Source organism: Tachysurus vachellii, chromosome 19, assembly GCF_030014155.1.
Source record: "Tachysurus vachellii isolate PV-2020 chromosome 19, HZAU_Pvac_v1, whole genome shotgun sequence".
NCBI classification, from domain to species: Eukaryota; Metazoa; Chordata; class Actinopteri; order Siluriformes; family Bagridae; genus Tachysurus; species Tachysurus vachellii.
The window spans coordinates 14651801-14672500 of NC_083478.1; the positions used below are offsets into that span (position 1 = coordinate 14651801).

A 20700-nucleotide genomic window follows, 5' to 3' on the forward strand; every position below is an offset into this window, starting at 1 on the left:
ACATAGGGGTTTTAGGGGTTTAGGGGTTATGGGGACAAACACGTTTTGGGGCGCTGAAGCCAATTGTCCAATTCCAGTGAGATTTTGGCCCTGAGTAACTGTGACCAGTACTACCATCTGACCAAGTTTGAGCTCTCTAGGCCTTACGGTTTGGGCTGCACGATCGTTTCTAGTGCGGAATAATAATAATAATAATAATAATAATAATAATAATAATAATAATAATAATAATAAAAATCCTAACAAAAACAATAGGTTTCCAGCGCTTCACGCTTGAACCCTAATAATAAATATAGCTGCAAGCAGTGATACCGGGGTCAAGCCAATCAGATGCGCTCAGAACATGTCGCTGATGAACCAAACCAAGTTTCGTAGCAATATGGCATTGCATTCGTAAAATACTGAACTTAACGTGAAAATTCAAAATGGCCGACACACAAAATTGTCTGAAAACCGTTTGGTATTGTTTGACTCAGCATGCCTCACGGAGTCTAACAACACCTCCTTCATGATTTTAGACTCAAGCTTGCAGTAGTTATAAGCGAAAATAGGTGTTTTTAAAAACTTGTGGCCACTAGGTGGCGCTGTCACGAAATGTTGCATGCACCCTCAGGTCATGACTATAATGACATATACCAAGTTGTGTGTGTGTCTGTGTGTGAGTGTGTGTGTGAGTATGTGAGTGTGCGAGTGTGGACACTTGGTAGGGTTCATCAGCGACATGTTCTGAGCGCATCTGATCGGCTTGACCCCGTGTGTGAGTGTGTGTGTGTGTGTGTGAGTGTGTGTGTCTCTGTGCCTCTGTGTGTGAGTGCGTGTGTGTGGGTGTGCATGTCTGTGTCTGTGTGTGTGGGTGTGTGTGTCTGTGTGAGTGTGTTTGTGTGAGTGTGTGTGTGAGAGTGTGTGTGTGTGTGTGTATGTGTGTATGAGTATGTGAGTGTGCGAGTGTGAGTGTGTGTGTAAAGTGTGTGTGTGTCTGTGTGTGTGTCTGTGAGTGTGTGTGTCTGTGTGTGTGTCTGTCTGTGTGTGTCTGTGTGTGTGTGAGAGTGTGTGTGTGTGTGTAAATGTATGTGTGTGAGTGAGTGAGTGTGTGTGTGTCTCTGTGTGTGTGAGTGTGTGTGTGAGAGGGTGTGTGTGTGTCTGTGTGTGTGTGTGCGAGTGAGTATGTGAGTGTGCGAGTGTGAGTAATTGTGCAAGTGTGAGTGAGTGTGTGTGTAAATGTGTGTGTAAGTGTGTGTTCCTCGTCTGTGTGAGTGTGTGTGTCTGTGTGAGTGTGAGTGTGTGTGTCTGTGTGTGTGAATGTCTGTGTGTGTGTGTGTGAGTGTGCGTGTGTGTCTGTGTGAGTGTGTGTGAGTGTGCGTGTGTGTGTGTCTGTGTGAGTGTGTGTGTGTGTGTGAGTGTGAGTGTCTGTGTGTGTCTGTGTGTGTGTGTGAGAGTGTGAGTATGTGAGTGTGCGAGTGTGAGTAACTGTGTGTGTGTAAATGTGTGTGTAAGTGTGTGTGTGTGTGTGTTCCTCATAAAGACCTTTCTGATTCTGATTCTGATTTTGCAAGAATTTTGCCTAAACATACTTTTGCCTCTAGGCCTTACGTTCAGCACAAAATTGGGTTTTTGGACTGTTGGTGGTGCTAGACGGTTTGAGCTAGACACACCAAAGTTGCTACAGTAACTTCTAAGACTGGCCTCTACATGTGTGCCAAATTTCATAAGTTTTCTACGTACGGTTCTATGGGCTGCCATTGACTTCAATGGCGAAAGAGGAAGAATAATAAGAAGAAGAAGAAGAAAAAGAAGAAAACTAACGATAACAATAGGTGTCTACGCCCCTTCGGGGCTTGACCCCTAATAATAAGAAAACTAACGATAACAATAGGTGTCTACGCCCCTTCGGGGCTTGACCCCTAATAATAAGAAAACTAACGATAACAATAGGTGTCTACGCCCCTTCGGGGCTTGACCCCTAATAATAATAAATATAGCTGCAAGCAGCGATACCGGGGTCAAGCCGATCAGATGCGCTCAGAACATGTCGCTGATGAACCATACCAAGTTTTGTAGCGATATGGCATTGCATTCGTAAAATGTGTGTGTGTGTGAGTGTCTGTGTGTGTGTGTGAGTGTGTGAGTGTGTGAGTGTGTGAGTGTGTGTGTGTGTGTGTGTGTGTGTGAGTGCGTGTGTGTGTGTGTGAGTCTGTGTGTCTGTGTGTGTGTGTGTGTGTGTGTGTGTGTGAGTGTGTGTGTGTGAGTGTCTGTGTGTGTGAGAGTGTGTGTGTGTGTGTGTGTAAAGGTGTGTGTAAGTGTGTGTGTGTGTTCCTCATATGTGAAAACATACTTGGCATTAAAGTGTGTGTGTGAGTGTGTCTGTGTGAGTGTGTATGTGTGTGTCTCTGTGTGTCTCTGTGTGTGTGTGTGAGAGAGAGAGAGTGTGTGTGTGTAAATGTGTGTATGTGAGTATGTGTGTGAGTATGTGAGTGTGCGAGTGAGTATGTGAGTGTGCGAGTGTGGAAACTTGGTATGGTTCATCAGCGACATGTTCTGAGCGCATCTGATCGGCTTGACCCCGTGTGTGTGTGTGTGTGTGTGTGTGAGTGTGAGTGTGTGTGTGTGTGTGTGCGTGTGTGTGTGTATGTGTCTCTGTGCGTCTGTGTGTGTGTGTGTGTGTGCATGTCTGTGTGTCTGTGTGTGTCTGTGTGAGTGTGTGTGAGTGTAAGTGTGTGTGTGTGAGTGTGAGTGTGTGTCTGTGTGTGTGTGTGTTTGAGAGTGTGTGTGTGTGTGTGTAAATGTGTGTGTCAGTGTGTGTGTGTGTGTTCCTCGTATGTGAAAACATACTTGACAATAAAGTGTGTGTGAGTGTGTGTGTGTGTCTGTGTGAGTGAGAGTGTGTGTGTGTGTGTGTGTGTGTATAAATGTGTGTGTATGTGAGTGTGTGTGTGAGTGTGTGTGTAAATGTGTGTGTTCCTCGTCTGTGTGAGTGTGTGTGTCTGTGTGACTGTGAGTGTCTGTGTGTGTCTGTGTGTGTGTGTGTGAGTGTCTGCATGTGTGTGAGAGGGTGTGTGTGTGTGAGTGTCTGTGTGTCTGTGTGAGTGTGAGTGTGTGTGTGAGTGTGAGTGCGTGTGTGTGTGTGTCTGTGTGAGTGTGTGTGTGTGAGTGTGAGTCTGTGTCTGTGTGTGTGTGTGTGTGTGAGAGTGAGAGTATGTGAGTATGTGAGTGTGCGAGTGTAAGTGTGTGTGTAAATGTGTGTAAGTGTATGTGTGTTCCTCATAAAGACCTTTCTGATTCTGATTCTGATTTTGCAAGAATTTTGCCTAAACATACTTGGCAATAAGGACCTTTCTGATTCTGATTCTGATTCTGATGTTGCAAGAATTTTGCCTCTAGGCTTTACGATTCAGCACAAAATTGGGTTTTTGGACTGTTGGTGGCACTAGTCGGTTTGAGCTAGACACACCAAAGTTGCTACAGTAACCTCTAAGACTGGCCTCTACATGTGTGCCAAATTTCATAACTTTCCTACGTACGGTTCTATGGGCTGCCATTGACTTCAATGGCGGAAGAGGAAGAATAATAAGAAAACTAACGATAACAATAGGTGTCTACGCCCCTTCGGGGCTTGACCCCTAATAATAAGAAAACTAACGATAACAATAGGTGTCTACGCCCCTTCGGGGCTTGACCCCTAATAATAATAATAATAATAATAATAATAATAATAATAATAATAAAAATCCTAACAAAAACAATAGGTTTCCAGCGCTTCGCGCTTGAACCCTAAAAATCCTAAAAAAACAATAGGTTTCCAGCGCTTCACGCTTGAACCCTAATAGTAATAAAAATCCTAGCAAAAACAATAGGTTTCCAGCGCTTCGCGCTTGAACACTAATAATCAGTGCTACTCCGTCCAGGGTGTACTGTATCCTGCCTTGATGCCCAATGACGCCTGAGGATAGGCACAGGCTCCCCATGACCCGAGTAGTTCGGATAAGCGGTAGAAGATGAATGAATGAATGAGTGAATGAATGAATGAATAATCAGCGCTGCCTTACGGTCACATTGTCCACAACAGGAGCGCAGGAGGAGATGGCGCGTGTGATGGCGCATGTGATACAGAATAGCATGAAATACAGAGCACAGTGTAAAAACGAAATATTTTCCTTAATTTACATATATCATAAAATGTCAAAGTCTGCAAATACAGTCATGAAGCACAATCGCTACTCATCATCGGTCCTATTACGGTGTTCATTACAAAACCATCATGAAGAAGCATGTGTTCACTATAACATTTTCGTCTTAAATTTTCGCCCACAAATTAATTCTGTGATTTTGTCAAGGTGTTAACGATCAGTCTAATTGCTAGAAACATATAAATCCTCCGGTGACCCGGGTATGTAATGCTTCATGATGGCAGTGCTGGCACTGTTGGAGGATTACGCCAATGGCAGAATAAGGAGAGAACGAGTTTTCAGGGACCGTGATGATTTCCTGGCCCATTATGATGACTGGCTAATAAGCCGATTTAGATTCCCTAGAGCTGTGCTCTTAGATCTATGTGTTGAATTGGTTCCAGTATTAGAGAGGGCAACATGCCGGAACCATGCCATCCCAGTCCAAATACAAGTCCTCACCACTCTGGGGTTCTTGGCTTCCAGCGGGAATTGGCAGACATGTAAATTATTTATATAAAAAAAACTATAAGTAATCCTCAATTTTGTGTTCAACACATGATTCCTTTATCTTGACACATAGTAGTGTAGGGAACAGACTTGGCAGGCACAGTACGTGATGACTGGCTTCTTGGTGAGTTTAACAATATTAAAAAGCAGCAACTGTAACAATTTTGTTTTTAATATAATTATTACAATGTTGCTTTTAATATAATTATAACCTGCAGGCGACAGTGGCTACCCCCTGAGACGCTGGCTCCTCACCCCATTTTTAAACACGCAGAGCGCAAAGGAAACTCATTATAACGAGGTCCACTCTTGTGCCCGCGCAGTGATTTGCATTGACTATTTATGGTTAAAAATGGGCGTGTACAGGGTGGGATTTGAGGCTGGTTCACGTACACACATCTGTGGGTGATCTGTGATTTATAAAGGGAACATTGCTTAGAGGAGTGCGTATGCACGGTTTTATAAATCGCAATTTTTTTTGGCGTACGCCATTTTTGGCTTTTGGGCGTACGTAAACTTTTAGTAGGGATCCTACGCACAGTTTTATAAATGAGACCCCAGAGCGAGACACAGCAACACAATACATCTGTATGTGTGTAGGGGAGGGGCGCGGTGACTAGCCTATCACAGATGATGATCTACTCAATGATGATTTTCATTCAATCCGAGCACAGATATTGACTTGTATTACTTGTATAATACTCGTACTCGGCAGAAGTGCTGAGCCCAAGGTTTCTTTCTCATATCATCTGAGTGCGATTTTCCTTGCCACCATCGACTCATGATTGCTCATTAGGGATAGATGTTAGCGATAAATAGCAATTTACTTTTAAACTTTTCAATCATTTCTTTTTCTATACTTTGAGACAATACTTTGAGGCTCTATACAATTAAATGGAACTGAATTAAAAATAGTGACATCTCAAATAAAATTGTCACATTCAGATCTTTTGTAAGACCAATTAATTACATCTATATATCAAAAATGAAAAGTTTGCATTGAGTAAATGTAAAAAAAAAATAAAAAATCTTGTTTATTTCACAGAGTTATATATGAGTTTTGAACTATATTCTATTGGTTATATATATATTGATTTTTATTTAAAGGTTTATTATTAAGTGATATGTTCAATTATGATTTATTTATTTCTTTGTTAATGTTACATCCATGTTGAAATTACTGTAACCTTTAACACATCTACCTATTTTTATTGCAGCATGGCAGATCTAGGTACGTACTGAAGAATATACTTGCAACTATTTTGCATAGTTTGAAAAGAAAAACCCACAATATACCATTTGCCCTCATTCTATTATAGGGGTGACACCAGCGAAGTGGAAAGTGCTTCAGAAACACTTGGTAATACCAGCTTCTACACAGGTCGGGAGCTGGATTTTCTAAACAAGACTACTGACTTTGCCAGCAAGGACTACAAGAAGGTCACTGAGTACAGTAATGAACAGCTTGTGTGTTTAATGAACAGCTTGTGTGTAGATTATAAGAACTCTGTTAACAAGCTCAGACCTATAATTTATACTGTTTATGTATAGCAAAATTTCCACAGTTACTGTAGTAGTGTTACAACTTTGAGATGGCAATAAATGGGATTATACACTACGTGGCCAAAATTTGGGCCTTTCCCTAACTGTTGCCACAAAGTTTGATATGAAATTCAAATTAAACATGAAATGCCAATTGGTCCTGCTGCCTTCCTGGTGTTAATTTTTCTGAAAAGCTTACTTATGTTGTAAACCAAGAAGATGAACACATTTCCCACTCTAACACTCTCTGCATGCCTGCTGCTTATAGCAAAGTTAGCATTGTTAGCACTGCTAGTGCCATTAGTGCTGATGCAAGTGTAAAAAGTCTTTAGTCTGTCTGCCAGACTGTATTCACTGCTATGGAGAATGGAGAATGGCGTTTTATAGTCACTGTTGAAACTGTGACTATCCTTTTGTACTGTCAATTTCTTACATTATTATTGTAAGATGGCTGAAGTATAAGTGGGTTACATATATAACAGAGATTGAAGAGACTGTTTATTCTAGTATTATTCTTGCACCACCTACTGTTCATCAGGATCTTTTGAATGTACCTGTTTGTGTAGCCTGGAATCTAAAACTCACTGCTGTTTCATAACATTATTGCTATCTGGACAGTAATTTATCATGTTAGTGTTTAGTTTATCTGCCACAGAAGAGCTCAGCATTTACTGTTTTGGAGTACTGTTCTGGAGTTCTGTAATTATTCTCAGTCCCTTCCACAAACTCATAGTGTACCTGTTACTTGAGTTTTCTTCTGCAGTGTAACTTTGTCACATTCACTGCTCTGCACATGTCATCAGATGCAGACAAGTACTTGTCATATTCTTGGTGATATCGTGATTTTAGGCAGTGTTGAGATATTTCAGATTATTTTGGATTGTTCTATCCATCTATGGCTTCTCATTGGGGAACATTCTGATGATGGTTTTGTGGACTGTATCATCTACCCGTTTTCTTACACATCCCACAAATGCTTCTGTAAACATGTTGCTTTAATCACCTAAAAATAGAAATAATAAATCATCCATCATCATCATCTGCATCATCCATAGTGTCCTGCAGGACAGCCACCAATTACAGCACACAATTGTATAGGATGTCTTAATATGTTGAAATAAATTATGTAATAATATGTAGCATATAAATGATTACATTAAATAATCAACATAGAACAACACTTCCAAACAAAGAATTCAGTGGATAATGATCTGGAAAAACATGTTGCACAATGTTTAAATCTATAGCTCATGATAAAAGAAAGTTTCATAGGTGAAATATGATCAAATAATACCAATGGCAATATAGTTGCTGTGCAATTTATCCCTTTGTATACTATATATTTAAAGTCCATATTCCTCATACAATTTTCCTTTTTTATTCAGGTGTATTGTGAATTCATAATACACTTACACTTGCATTATTTAAAAACTACCCTGTGATATAGAAATAGCAATAGCAGTTAGTCCGTTTGATATTTCACTTCCTTTACGTTGTGTATGGAGCCTGCCAAAATTCAAATGGTATTGCACTTTCCGTTTTGCATTTGTATTTATTATTTCTTGAATCTATACTTAGATTCTTTGTGTATGAAATGAAATTGGAATTGTACTGCAAAGGCTATAATGGATTCAAGCAACACTAGGTACTTTGTAACCAGTGGTGTAGTCCTCAAAAAAAAAAGTGGTATACTACTACCCCCACCCACCTCTTAAACCCCCTGTTCCCTGCCACGCTGCCAAAACAAGAAAAGCGAAAACAATACACAGAAGTCAATGTTTGCATTTACATGACATTAACATTAATGTCATTTAGGATGTCAGGATTCCTAAAGCAAATATTTAATAGCTATAATTTACATATTTCCCCCTTATAGATTCAGTGTGGAACCTGCTCAAAATGGTTCCATATAAAATGCCTTGGGATGACAGAAGCACAAATACCAAGCGGATATATCCCTTGGAATTGTGCATTGAGCTAAAGCAAGTACAGAGACCATAGAGTTTAACAATATCTGTAATAGCTCTTATATAAGCAGCAGGATTACATATGTTTGACAAAAGCTGATTTACACATTGAAGTTTACATCACAGTGAAATGCATATTGTTGTATATTGTTTATAATGCAAACAATAAAAATAATCAAAAAGCAAGGTTTCTCAAAATAAGTGTTGTAGTATAACTATCAGGACATCAGTGATGTGTGAGCTGAATTTGGTGACATTACAGTGAAGTTATTGACTGTTTTTTAGTATTCGCTTTTCGGGTTTTGCACTTTGCTGACGGTCCCTTGGAACCTGTCTCTCAGCCGTCTGCATATAGAGATTTGTGTATTTTATCCACTGTGGAGGAAAGCTGATTTTGAGGAAAATTGGGTTGTAGCTTCCTCTACATTACTACGATAAAAAAAAGAGGTGTTATTTGTGTAATAAGAGCATTTAGCTCAGGAGTTATTGACTCAGGAAACTCAAATCTGTAAATATGCGGCCAACTTTACTTAAGTCTGCTTCAGCATGACACCGGCTTCTGTTGATGAAGTAAACTCTCCTCCCTGTAAATGCTTGGTGAAGTTGGTACATGACAGCTGTCGGGTGCGGGGAAAGGGGGCGGAATTCAAATAAAAATTAACCAATTACAACGAAGTTTTGTGAGTTAAAAAATGCGACGCAGTTAAAGGGGAAGAAAAGATGAGGGTAAATTATGGACATTTTAAGCAGCAAAACAAGTGGGTATACCGAGGGTATACGCTAATATTAAGCCATAGAAGTCGTTATACGAAAACAGCCCTGTGGAAAAAGTAAGCATACTCCGTATATGTGCGTATGGCCCCGACTACACCACTGTTTGTAACATACATAGTTTATTTCCTATTAACTAATTATGGAAACTGTTGTAATTCTTGGATGGAACTGTTTTACCACACTATGCCCACTTTAGCTTGTACATGTCCTCATGGAAAGCAGCCATCTAATGAGATTATTGGGAGCTCATTGTAAACATTCATATTACACAAATGATGGTCTAAAATCAAGTGTAAAGGGGTTAATGCCTGTCATCTTGCATGTTTTTTTTTCTTCAAAGTCACTGTTTGCACACTGTTATTCTTTGCCCTAGTGCACATTCGTCAAATGCAAAACCTGCAGGTCAAATGAAGCAAGCAAATGTGTGTGCAAATCTCACAATGTTTAAGTAAAACCCATGAGTGGCAGTCTTTTTTCATGGCACTAACATAACCATTTATTTAAAGCATTCTAATTACTGATCTGATGTGGATATTGTCATGGCTATAAAATTGTCTTAAATCAAGAGTGAGACAACTTCCATGAGTGTCCTATTACATTCTGATTAGTCCCTAGTAAAACCTGAATGGAACCAAATACATTTCTAAATTGGAGTCTTAATTTGGTGATATGGTAGGACCTGAGTGGCAAGGCGGCTAGCAAATGGTCTGTTTAGCCTGATTATGTGCTTTCTGGTCTTGACTCTTGATTTTGTTCCTAATTAACTAGAATTGTTCCTAGGATATGAAATATGCTGCAATTACGACCACTTCCGTACTGGGATTGATGCTGTCTTGTCCTAACTGGTCAATCTTTCTCTCAAAATAAATTTAAATGATCAATAAAGCCTGCATTGTTTCCAGAGCAGCACCTGGATGTCCAACAGTTCAACAATCATAACCTACAGAAAGAATCATCATCATGCTACATTTGGCAAGGTCCAGGGCATATTGCTATAGAACATTGCTTTTGCTAACTTCTATGCACCTCTGCAGTATTACTCTTAGAAAGCTCTGAATGAAATGGGTATATTGTTGATTTTGAAAACCTCTTCATGCACAAAGACCTAAAATTACTTGATGCCTTTGGTCCCTTAGCTCCCATTATATACTTAACTAAAGCTGCTGGTGCCCCTAAAGGTATAGTTATTTTCATCGTCCATAAGTCTTTTACAGCCAGACATCTTTCAGGCTTCTCAGTTGGGTCTTCACTGAGGAGAGCAAACCTGTTAGATGCTAGAAGCAGAAAGGTGTGATTCGCCTGTGGGTGAGCATTAGTAATAGCTATGGCTTTGGGATTATACCACTGAGATATCATACATTTGTCCCATTGTGAGGGCTCTAATGCAATTTGAGGGATTAATGACTTCCCCTAAGGCATATTTTTGTTTCTAACAGAAACCAGGCTGCTTTCACTTTCTAATTCTCTCTAGTGTCTGGGCATGCACCTCTAAATCTGCAATATTATCCATCAGAGCACTAAATAAGATACAATTATGGCAAATAAAGCTATCACTAACAACAGAGAAAAATGACTAAACATCCAGCACTCAACACATTTAACAAGCTGAAAGTTTGCCATGATCAGCATACCTCAGTAAAAGCTTTTTTGAGATTATTTATTTTGGAGGCCTGTCTTGGATGGATTTGGATTTGTAGAAAAAAACAACAACAACAACAAAATAATTCTTGTAGCAAATGAAAATTCTGTAATTAACAACAAAAGAAAATGATCATGCAAAATGATCTGTGACAATAGAATCAATAAAAAGAATAATATTATTCTTATTCAATAGAAAGAATACAATTTTATAGTGAGAAACATGGGTGAGAAACACCCACCAAATTACACCAGGGGCCTGTTTCAGAAAGCAGATTAAGTGAAAACTCTGAGTATGTTAACCCTGAAATGAGGGAAACTCTGGCTTTTCCATTTCAGAAAGGGAGGTAAGTTAAACCCCAGAAAGCAGGTTAAGTCAAGCCCGTTTCTGAAAGAGAGGTAACTTATACTCAGAGTCAGTTACCATAGTAACTTACTCTGTGAACCTAACCTGGTCGGGAGCAGGTTTTCTTCGGTAAACCCAGAGTTTCTGTCGGTCTCTTCCCCTTTTTAAAGAGGAAGCGATGTTTAAACACCTCATTCATTGCCCACATTTCAGTTACGCAGTTCGCAGCAATGTGGGATGTGGTAGCTCAGTGGTTAAGGTGTTGGACTACTGAGCAGAAGGTCAGGGGTTCAAATCCCAGGTCCACTAAGTTTTTTTTGGACACAATTGCTCAGTTGTATAAATTGAAACAAAATATAAGTCACTCTGGGTAAGGGGGTCTGCTAAATGCCATAAATGTAAAATAAATGAAATGACTGTCCTTTTATGGATGATCCTGTTGATGAAGAGTCTGTATTAATTCTTTTGAGCCATAGTGGATTTTTGTCACATCCCTATGCATTTTTATTTGAGCGATACCGTTTTTCCTTACAGTCAATCTAGATCCATAATCTCATCCATCCTTACATCAGCCATCGTGGCCATGCTCTTACATCCGAGCAGATGCTTTGCGTTGCCTTACGTTTCTTTGCAAACTGTAGTTTTGTGTATAACATTGGTGATGCAGAACATATTAGTAAGGCTACTGATTGCAGAGCGGTCAGGCGCTCTTAAGCGCTTTCTGACCATTTTTGTGTTGTTTCCTGATAAAATAAAATACTGTTCTTCCAGTTTCACCTCTGATATTATAACAGTTAGGAATTTACTCTAAAATAGTTATTACTATCTCTAGAAAGTATTGGTCTACTTACTAATTTGGTCTATTTACTTATTAATTACTTTCTAAATCCCAAATCAACATCAACTACTTGAACAATAAGGAGAGACAAGAAATAAACAATATACAATTGCATGAATTATCCTTGAATTTACATTTACATTTACAGCATTTGGCAGACGCCCTTATCCAGAGCGACGTACATAAATGCTTAAATCTCTAACATTGAATACAGTAATGCTGGATCACTAAGTTACATACTTAAGATACCATGAGTTTAAAACATTTTTTCAGAGTTACAATGAAAAAGGTGTTTTTTTTTTTGTTTTTTTTAAATGCAAAAGATAAGGAAAGAAGTGCTAGTTGAAGTGTTTCCTGAATAAGTAGGTCTTCAACTGCCGCTTGAAAATATCCAGTGACTCAGCTGTCCGGACCTCTAGGGAAGTTCATTCCACCACCTTGGTGCCAGTACAGAGAAGAGTCTTGTAGTATACTTGCCTCTTACCCTGAGAGATGGTGGAACCAGTCGAGCAGTGCTGGTAGATCGGAGGGTGCTGTGCGAGGAGTGATGAGGGCTTTGAGGTAAGAGGGAGCTGGTCCATTTTTGGCTTTGTAGGCCAGCATCAATGTTTTGAATCTGATGCGTGCAGCTACCGGAAGCCAGTGGAGGGATCGCAGCAGCGGGGTGGTATGCAAGAACTTTGGCAGGTTGAAAACAAGCTGTGCAGCTGCATTTTGGATTTGCAGAGGACGGATTGCGTTCATAGGTAGACCTGCCAGCAGTGCATTGCAGTAATCCAGTCTAGAAATGACAAGAGACTGAACAAGTACCTGAGCAGCCTGTGTGGACAGAAATGGTCGAATCCTTCTAATGTTGTACCGCAGAAACCGACATGAGCGAGTCACATTAGCAACATGAGAGGAAAAAGAATGTTGATTGTCCATTGTCCTTGTCCCCAAGGTTGCGAGCTGTGGCTGAAGGGGAGATCAGATCGTTGTGCAAGGATATAGCAAGATCATGACCTGGGGATGAATCACCTGGGATGAACAGCAGTTCAGTTTTGCTAGGATTGAGCTTTAACTGATGAGTAGTCATCCATGATGAAATTTCTGGCAGACATGCTGAGATCAGGTCAGAAGTTGTGTTATCTGAGGGTGGGAAAGAGAAGATAAGTTGTGTATCATCAGCATAGCAGTGGTAAGAGAACCCATGTGAGGAAATGACTTCCCCAAGAGAGTGAGTATACAGGGAGAAAAGAAGAGGACCAAGTACTGAGCCCTGTGGGACGCCAGTGGAGAGTCAGTGGGAATGGTTTGCTTCCTACCTGGAAGGACGCTCATATCAGGTAACATGGAGGGGAGTGACATCTGGTTACTGGTTAGAGACAGCTGAAGGTTTAAAAAAGAAAAAAAAGTATACCACGCCCAACAGGCAGGGGAGGAGGTGTCGTAGTGATTCATGATGATAAGCTTGATGACAAGCAAGAATCTAGACACATGTTTAACTCATTCGAAGAACTTTATACAAACATATATGTAGCCACAAAAATAAGTCTTCTGAGTCAGTTGCTCTTAGTGTTATTTACAGATCTCCTGGACCATATTCTGAATTCCTCTGTGAATTTGCAGATTTCATTGCAAACATAAAAGTCTCCAACAATTACTGCTTAGTCTAAAGAAACAACTTTCTTTAGACAACGCAGTAATTGGTGGAGACTTTAATATTCATTTTGATAATCATAGATTCAGTAGGGGTGAATCAGAATGTAATAGGACCCACTCATAATGGAGTTCACACTCTTGATCTCGTTCTAACCCTCAGATTAAAAATTGAAAATATAGTCACAGTGTCTCAATTAGAAGCTATCTCTGACCACTCTCTCATTTCATTTATATTGGACACGATATTTGTGATTTGCCACATCACCGTGTTAAGCGCACATTTATAGCCATTATTGCAGAGAGATTTACCAACAGTCTTCCAGAATGATCATCCATGATTGGATCACCATCTGACACGACAGAACTTGAGCAGGTGACTGACTATATAGAGTCAGTGTTTCACTACACCCTTGATATTGCGTCACTTAAAAGGAAAGTAATTTGTCAGGATCCAGCCCGGACTTTGGCCATGTGCGTTTGTTTATGTTCTGTGTTCACGTGTCTGCCCTGCCCTTGTCTCTTCCTCCTGCCTCTGCACATATGTTCCTCATGTGTTAATTGTCATGTGTATTTAGCCATGTTGATGTATTTGTCATCCTTGGTCTTTGTTGCGTCTTGTGTCGTGTCTTTGTCCCTGTTTTGTGTTTTTAACACTATCTTGCATTTGGGTCTGTCTTTATCCCCGCATCGCTGACAAAATTAGAGAGAAAAAACTCACACCGTGGTACAAAGACAACGCACAAAATTTAAAACAATCTGCTAGGAAATTAGAACGTAAATGGCATCAAACTAAATTATCAGTATTTCAATTACCATGGAAGGAAAGCCTTCATAGCTACAAAATCCCCTTTAAGAGACTGACTTATTTTCACTGATTTCTTCTTCAAAATTATCAACCTGCATACTGGATCCTTTAACCACGTGTTTCTTTAAACAGATACTACCAGTAGATATCCAACCTATTCTAAAGATAAATTCTTCCCTTAGCACTGGCTATGTGCCGAAATCTTTTAAGCTTAGCAGTTATCAAAACTTTGATTTAAAAACCTGACCTCGACCCAACCCAGCTGTCCAACTATAGGCCAATATCAAACCTCCCCTTTATCTCCAAGATCCAAGAAAAGGTTGTAGCTCAGCAGTTATGCTCATACCTACAGGCACTGAAACAGAAACAGCGCTGGTTAAAGTTGTAAATGACCTGTTACTAGCCTCTGATCAGGGTTGTGTCTCTTTGCTAGTATTACTTGAACTTAGTGCAGCTTTTGATACCATTGACCATGCTATTCTACTTGATAGGCTAGAACATGTTGTTGGTGTTAAAGGGTGAGCCCTTTCCTGGATCGGGTCTTATTTGACAGAGTAATATCAGTTCGTAGATCTAAATGGTGATTACTATAAACAAACTAAGGTAATGTTTGGTCTTCTGCAAGGTTGTGTTTTAGGCCCCTTGCTTTTCTCCCTATAATTGCTACCCCTTGGTGCAATTATTCGTTAACATGGTATTGACTTTCACTTTTATGCTGATGACACACAGCTGTATGTTTCCGCTAAGTCAGATGGACATTAGACAGTGGATGCTTACTAACTTCCTCCTGCTTAACTCTGACAAGAAGTGCTTTTACTAGGTCCACAGGCAGCCAGAAGTAAGCTCTCTGATTACAGAGTAACTCTGGATGGTCATTCATTATGTGCAGCAGTAAAAGACCTTGGTGTGATTATTGATACCGGTCTCTCATTTGAAGCTCACATAAATAATACCACAAGGGTAGCCTTCTTTCATTTCAGAAATATTGCTAAGATAAGAAATATGATGTCATTACATGATGCAGAAACACTAGTTTGTGCATTTGTTACCTCTAGGTTGGATTATTGTAACAATTTAATGTCTGGATGTACCAGTAGGAGCATAAACGCGCTACAGTTAGCCCAGAACGCAGCAGCTAGAGTCCGAACTAGAACTAGAAGATATGAACATATCACCCATATCTTATCCTCATTTCATTGGCTTCCAGACAAGTTTTGTGTTGATTATAAAATACTATTATTAACATATAAAGCACTTAATGGTCTTGTGCCACAGTACCTGGGAGATCTTTTTTTTTTTATGATCAGTCATGCCTATATCAATCAAAAGGTGCAAGCTATTTGGTAGTACTTCAACTACAAAAGGCTAGAGCAGGGGCAAAGCTTTTTCTCACAGAGCCCCACAGTTATGGAACAGACTTCCAATTAGTGTTTGGGGGGACTCAGACACAGTCTCAGTATTTAAGTTCAGACTAAAAACACATTTGTTTAGTCTAGCTTTTTATGAATAGCTTTACTTAGGTAAAGGAGCAGATCTGTAGGGTTCATGGGCATAGAGTGTTTGGTGAACTATGATGTCTGGATGCTGTCGGCTTACCACCCTCACAAGTCGCCCAGGTTTGCAGACTGTGGAGTGGTAGGACGCTTTACATCCCAGGAAGCCCTCATGTTTGTCACGCATTCTCGCTCCAGACTTTTAGTTATGCTTTCATAGCTAGTGTTGCCAGAGTCCCTGTCTGCACTTTGCACATAATTTACATTGTCCATAACCTGATTACAGTCATTACACCTAAGATTACACCTAATTTTTCTCTCTAATCTTTTTAAATTAAGTTTAAACTTTAATTGTGTATATTCATTTGTTTTTGTTTTTATCCTTATTTTTTCTTCTTTTTATTATTATATATTTATTTCTTTTTCTCGCTCTCTTCTGTTTCCATACTTCTATAAAGCTGCTTTGAGACAATGTGAAATTGTTAAAAGCGCTATACAAATAAATTGAATTGAATTGACTACTAAATTTATTTTAAATTTGGAACTTGTGATCCCATAATTGTTTATGTTGGCATTTGATCAAAGCACAGCATGTCTAGCATGTAAGAAGTCTATCAATTACAGAAGCAGCTTTTCTGTATTTAATTTTGATATGTACAGTGTTTTTTGTTTTGTGAAATGTAAACTCTAGAAAAGCCCTCAGTTTCATGGATGCTTGGTCTTGAGGTCCCTTCAGCTGAGGTAGTCTCAAGTCTCCACTAGGCGTTTTAAATAAATTTTGAGACTTAGAAATGTCTGTCATTACCAGCTTTATTTTTGATGAAGCACAATACAACAAATCATTTTTTTGTTGAAGATATATAACTGGACTCAATGCTTGGTTTTATTTTTGATAGCTGTATGAGGAGGCACAAGGAGAAAATGAGAGGCTCAAGACTTCTCTAGAAGATAGTAAGCAAGATCTGGCTAAATTCCGCTTGCAACTAGACAAAGTCACAGAGGTAAGACAACACCAATCCAAAGACAGAGGAAGTAGTTAATTTCCACTGGCTATAAACTTCAGAAGTTGAGATAACTTCTAGCTTTATGATAGCCTTAATGTTCTATTTCATATTCCATCCTCACTCACTCACTCACTCACTCACTCACTCACTCACTCATCACTCATCCGAACTATGTTGAGTCACGGGGAGCCTGTGCCTATCTCAGGCGTCATCGGGCATCAAGGCAGGATACACCCTGGAAGGAGTGCCAACCCCTCGCAGGGCACACACACTCTCATTCACTCACGCAATCACACACTACGGACAATTTTCCCAGAGATGCCAATCAACCTTCCATGCATGTCTTTGGACCGGGGGAGGAAACCGGAGTACCCGAAGGAAAACCCCAAGGCACGGGGAGAAAATGCAAACGCCACACACACAAGGCGAAGGTGTGAATTGAACTCCCAACCCTGGAGGTGTGAGGTGAACGTGCTAACCACTAAGCCACTGTGCCCCCTATATTCCATCCTGCATTGGTTTAATTTCACACCATATTATTACTTATAAATCAACCAGTGTGTAAAGTGTGATGCAACACAAAAAACACAGACAGGGAAAAGATAATAGAAAGAAAACAAGAACATGACATTGCAGTATAAACACAGAAAATAACAAACTGAGCAGAAAAAGAAAAGATAAGGATTACATAAAGCCAAACGTAACATTCAGGAAATAAATAGGTAAGTCATTAATAGTCAATAATATTTATAAAAGCTGCAGAGAACGTCCAAGCAAGGTTAGGGTTATATAAAATCTTGGAGGTCAAGACATGCTTGGATGTTTTCTCAATAACAAAATGAAAAGTAAATGAACAAAAGTCCAAATCAAATCAGTATTTGGGGTGACAACTCTTTGTCTCGAAAACAGCATCAATTCTTCTACGTAACCACGGAGCTTCTGTGGAAGAAGGCTGCCTCAAATCAATATGCCTCTTCATGTAATCCCAGAGTCAACGAGATAACATCTCTATGTGGATCAAACCATCTCTTTCAGGACTCCTTGTTTTTCTTTACATTGAAGATAGTTTTTAATGAAATTGGCAGTATGCTTGGGGTCAATGTCCAGCTGCAGAATAATTTTGGGGCCAATTAGACACATCCTTGATGGTAGTGCATGATGGATAATTAATTACCTGTATTAGTCAGCATTGAGGACACCATTAATCCTGAACAAATTTCCAAATCCATCTGTAGCAATACAACCCTAAACTTGCAAGAAACCTCCACAATGCTTCACTGTTGCTTGCAGACACATTTTGTACAACCCTCCAGCAGCAAGCACCCAGTTCCTATATTTTTGTGCCTAATTGAGTCATTTAGCTTTGTTTCCAGGTCGTAGGTATGGATTTTGGGTGTAATTCTTCCATGAAGACCACTTCTGCTCAGACTTCACTGTGCAGTAGGTACCAGGGTCCTGCTGGTTTCTACCGGTTCTGTGCTGATGCCACTGCTGGACATCTTCCAATGTCAAAGGGAAGCAAGCATGATACGGCTTTTAATGCTGCTGAATTAAGTTTCCTTGACCAAACACTGCATAATAGCTTGAACAGCATATCTTAAATCCCCAATCTGCATTGAAATCTTTGTCTGGGAGAAATTTTGCTGATTCACTACCTTGTGTCTTGTTGCTCTGCTTAGTCTTGCAGTGGTGTATGATCTGTGACAAGAAAGTGTCTTCTACATCCTCACTTTAATAGCAGAATTTGGACGTTCCTTACCCAGTTTTAAGCCTCCTACACAACTGTTTTGGTTTCAGTTAATGACTGTTTCAACGTACAAATGAAATTTATGATTGTTAGTACCTGCTTGCTATAATTGGTTAATCATACACCTGACCTGACTTTGTGCAAGTGTAAGAACTGATGTTGGTTCGAGGGGTGGTATCACTAAATATTGATTTGATTTAAATTTTTCTTCTGTTTGCTCTTTTTACATTTTACAAATGTAAAGTGAGTTTACATACATCACTTAACATATTTTAAATCCATTTTTACAGGTTTTTTGACACATACATAAGCAAAAGGAAACAGTAATTATTTCATATTTAATCTCCATGTTTTCTTTCTCCATGTTTCAGAAGCAGGAGAGAACATCTCAGGGGCCCACTGTATTTGATTCAGAAAAAATGGTATTTTATATCAGTATAAACTGTCAGAATATTTTGTATTTGATTATAAAAAATTCTAGATTTTTTTTTTCTTTTTCAAATGTGTTCAGCAAACAATATTAAATGGTTTATTATGTAATACCAAATACTATAAAATTTTAATAATAATTTTTGTATTTAGTTTTTTAATGATGAATGGATGTTTAATGATTTAATTAAATCTTGTTAGGTTTTATTGAATATTAAATACAGTCATATTTAAAAATATAGCAAAGGTACAGTTGTGCTCAAACATTTGCATACCCTGAAATAAATAGTTAAACATTACCATTTATTTGGAAAATTTGACTTTTAATGCAAAAGACCTGTTTTCTGATTTAAGGATAGTGGTCACATGAAGTGATTATCACATAGTTGTTTGACTCCTTTATAAAACCTAATAATTGAAATCACCTAAACAACCCTGATCAAAATTTTATATATCTTTGCAAATATCTTTGAATCTTTCTTATATCTTTGAATGTTTGCCCACATTATAAACACACAGGTTGAAATGGCTATTAAAGGGAAGTTTCCAAACCTATGACTTATTGTAATTGTAATTAGTGCACTGAGTTTTACTATTTCACTGACCTGGCTGGATACTGCACTATGGGGAAGACAAAATAACTGCCAATGGACCTGCATAATAAGGTAGTTGAACTTTGTGAAGCAGAAAAGGGTATAAAAATATATCTCAACACTTGAAAATGCAATTCAGTACTGTTCAAACTCTGATAAACAGGTGAAAAATAAGAGGTTCTGTTAATATTAAGTCACGCTTAGGATGTCCAAAAACTACTGTCAGTAGAATTGTTTGGGACATGAAGAAAACCCCATAAACAACTTTGAGAAAATACAGGCTGCTCTGGAAAAATGTTGTTTTTGTCTCAAGAAGCACAGTAAGGAGGAACTTGAACACAAATTACCTGCATGGTCGAGTTGCAAGGATAAAGCCGTTACTGTGGCCATCTTCAGTATGCCAGACAGTACCTAGACAAGCCTCACAGCTTCTGGAGTCATTTGGAGTGATGAGACCAAAATTTAACCTAATAATCACAACCATAAACGCTATGTTTGAAAAATAGTCAACAAGGCATACGGTGAAAACTTATCCATCCCCACAATATTAGCATGGTGCTGGATCTCTAATGTTTTGGGGCTCTGTGAGCTCTAGTGGCACAGGATAGTTAGTAAAAAATTGATGTCAATATGAATGTAGCATGTTATCAGAAAATTCTGGCAGACAATTTGCATCCTACAGCATGAAAGCTGCGCGTGGGAACCTCTTGGATGTTCCAACATGATAATGATTCAAAGCACAAGGCAAGATTGGAGGGTCAATGTCATTGAGCCACTTTGGGGAGATTTCAAACATGCAGTCTGTGCAAGACAACCAAAATATTTACAGGAACTGGAGGCATATTGCCAAGAAGAATAGTCAGCTATACTACCTGAGAGAATTAAGGACATTATTCACAATTATTACAAAAGACTGCATGCCATCATTGATGATAAAGAAGGAAATACATGATATAAAGATCTAAAGGTATGCAACCTTTGAACAGGGATTACTTTCTTTTTTTTTTTTTGTTATGTTTTGTTTGATGATTGTGCCATTCTTTTATGCCTTACCTTTATATTAACCCGAGCCCTATAAAAAAATAAAATTAATTTGTTTTGCCTTCACACTCATGTATTTTTTAAATAAATAAATAATAAATGAATTAATTCTCCCAAGGTATGCAAACATTTGAGCACAACTCTATTTACAGTAACTGTCTTTGGGGTG

General features: G+C 39.0%; 1 protein-coding gene across 3 annotated transcripts in view; it reads left to right on the forward strand.

Moving 5' to 3' along the window:
* LOC132861946 (protein phosphatase 1 regulatory subunit 12B) overlaps positions 1 to 20700 on the forward strand; it is an 81755-nt gene that overhangs the window by 21457 nt on the left and 39598 nt on the right. For all 3 annotated transcript variants that reach the window (XM_060893681.1, XM_060893680.1, XM_060893679.1), the window contains exons 3-6: positions 5891 to 5904; positions 5993 to 6113; positions 16614 to 16718; positions 18840 to 18890. In XM_060893681.1, the coding sequence (XP_060749664.1) occupies positions 5891 to 5904; positions 5993 to 6113; positions 16614 to 16718; positions 18840 to 18890 (291 nt within the window). The remainder of the gene's footprint in view (positions 1 to 5890; positions 5905 to 5992; positions 6114 to 16613; positions 16719 to 18839; positions 18891 to 20700) is intronic.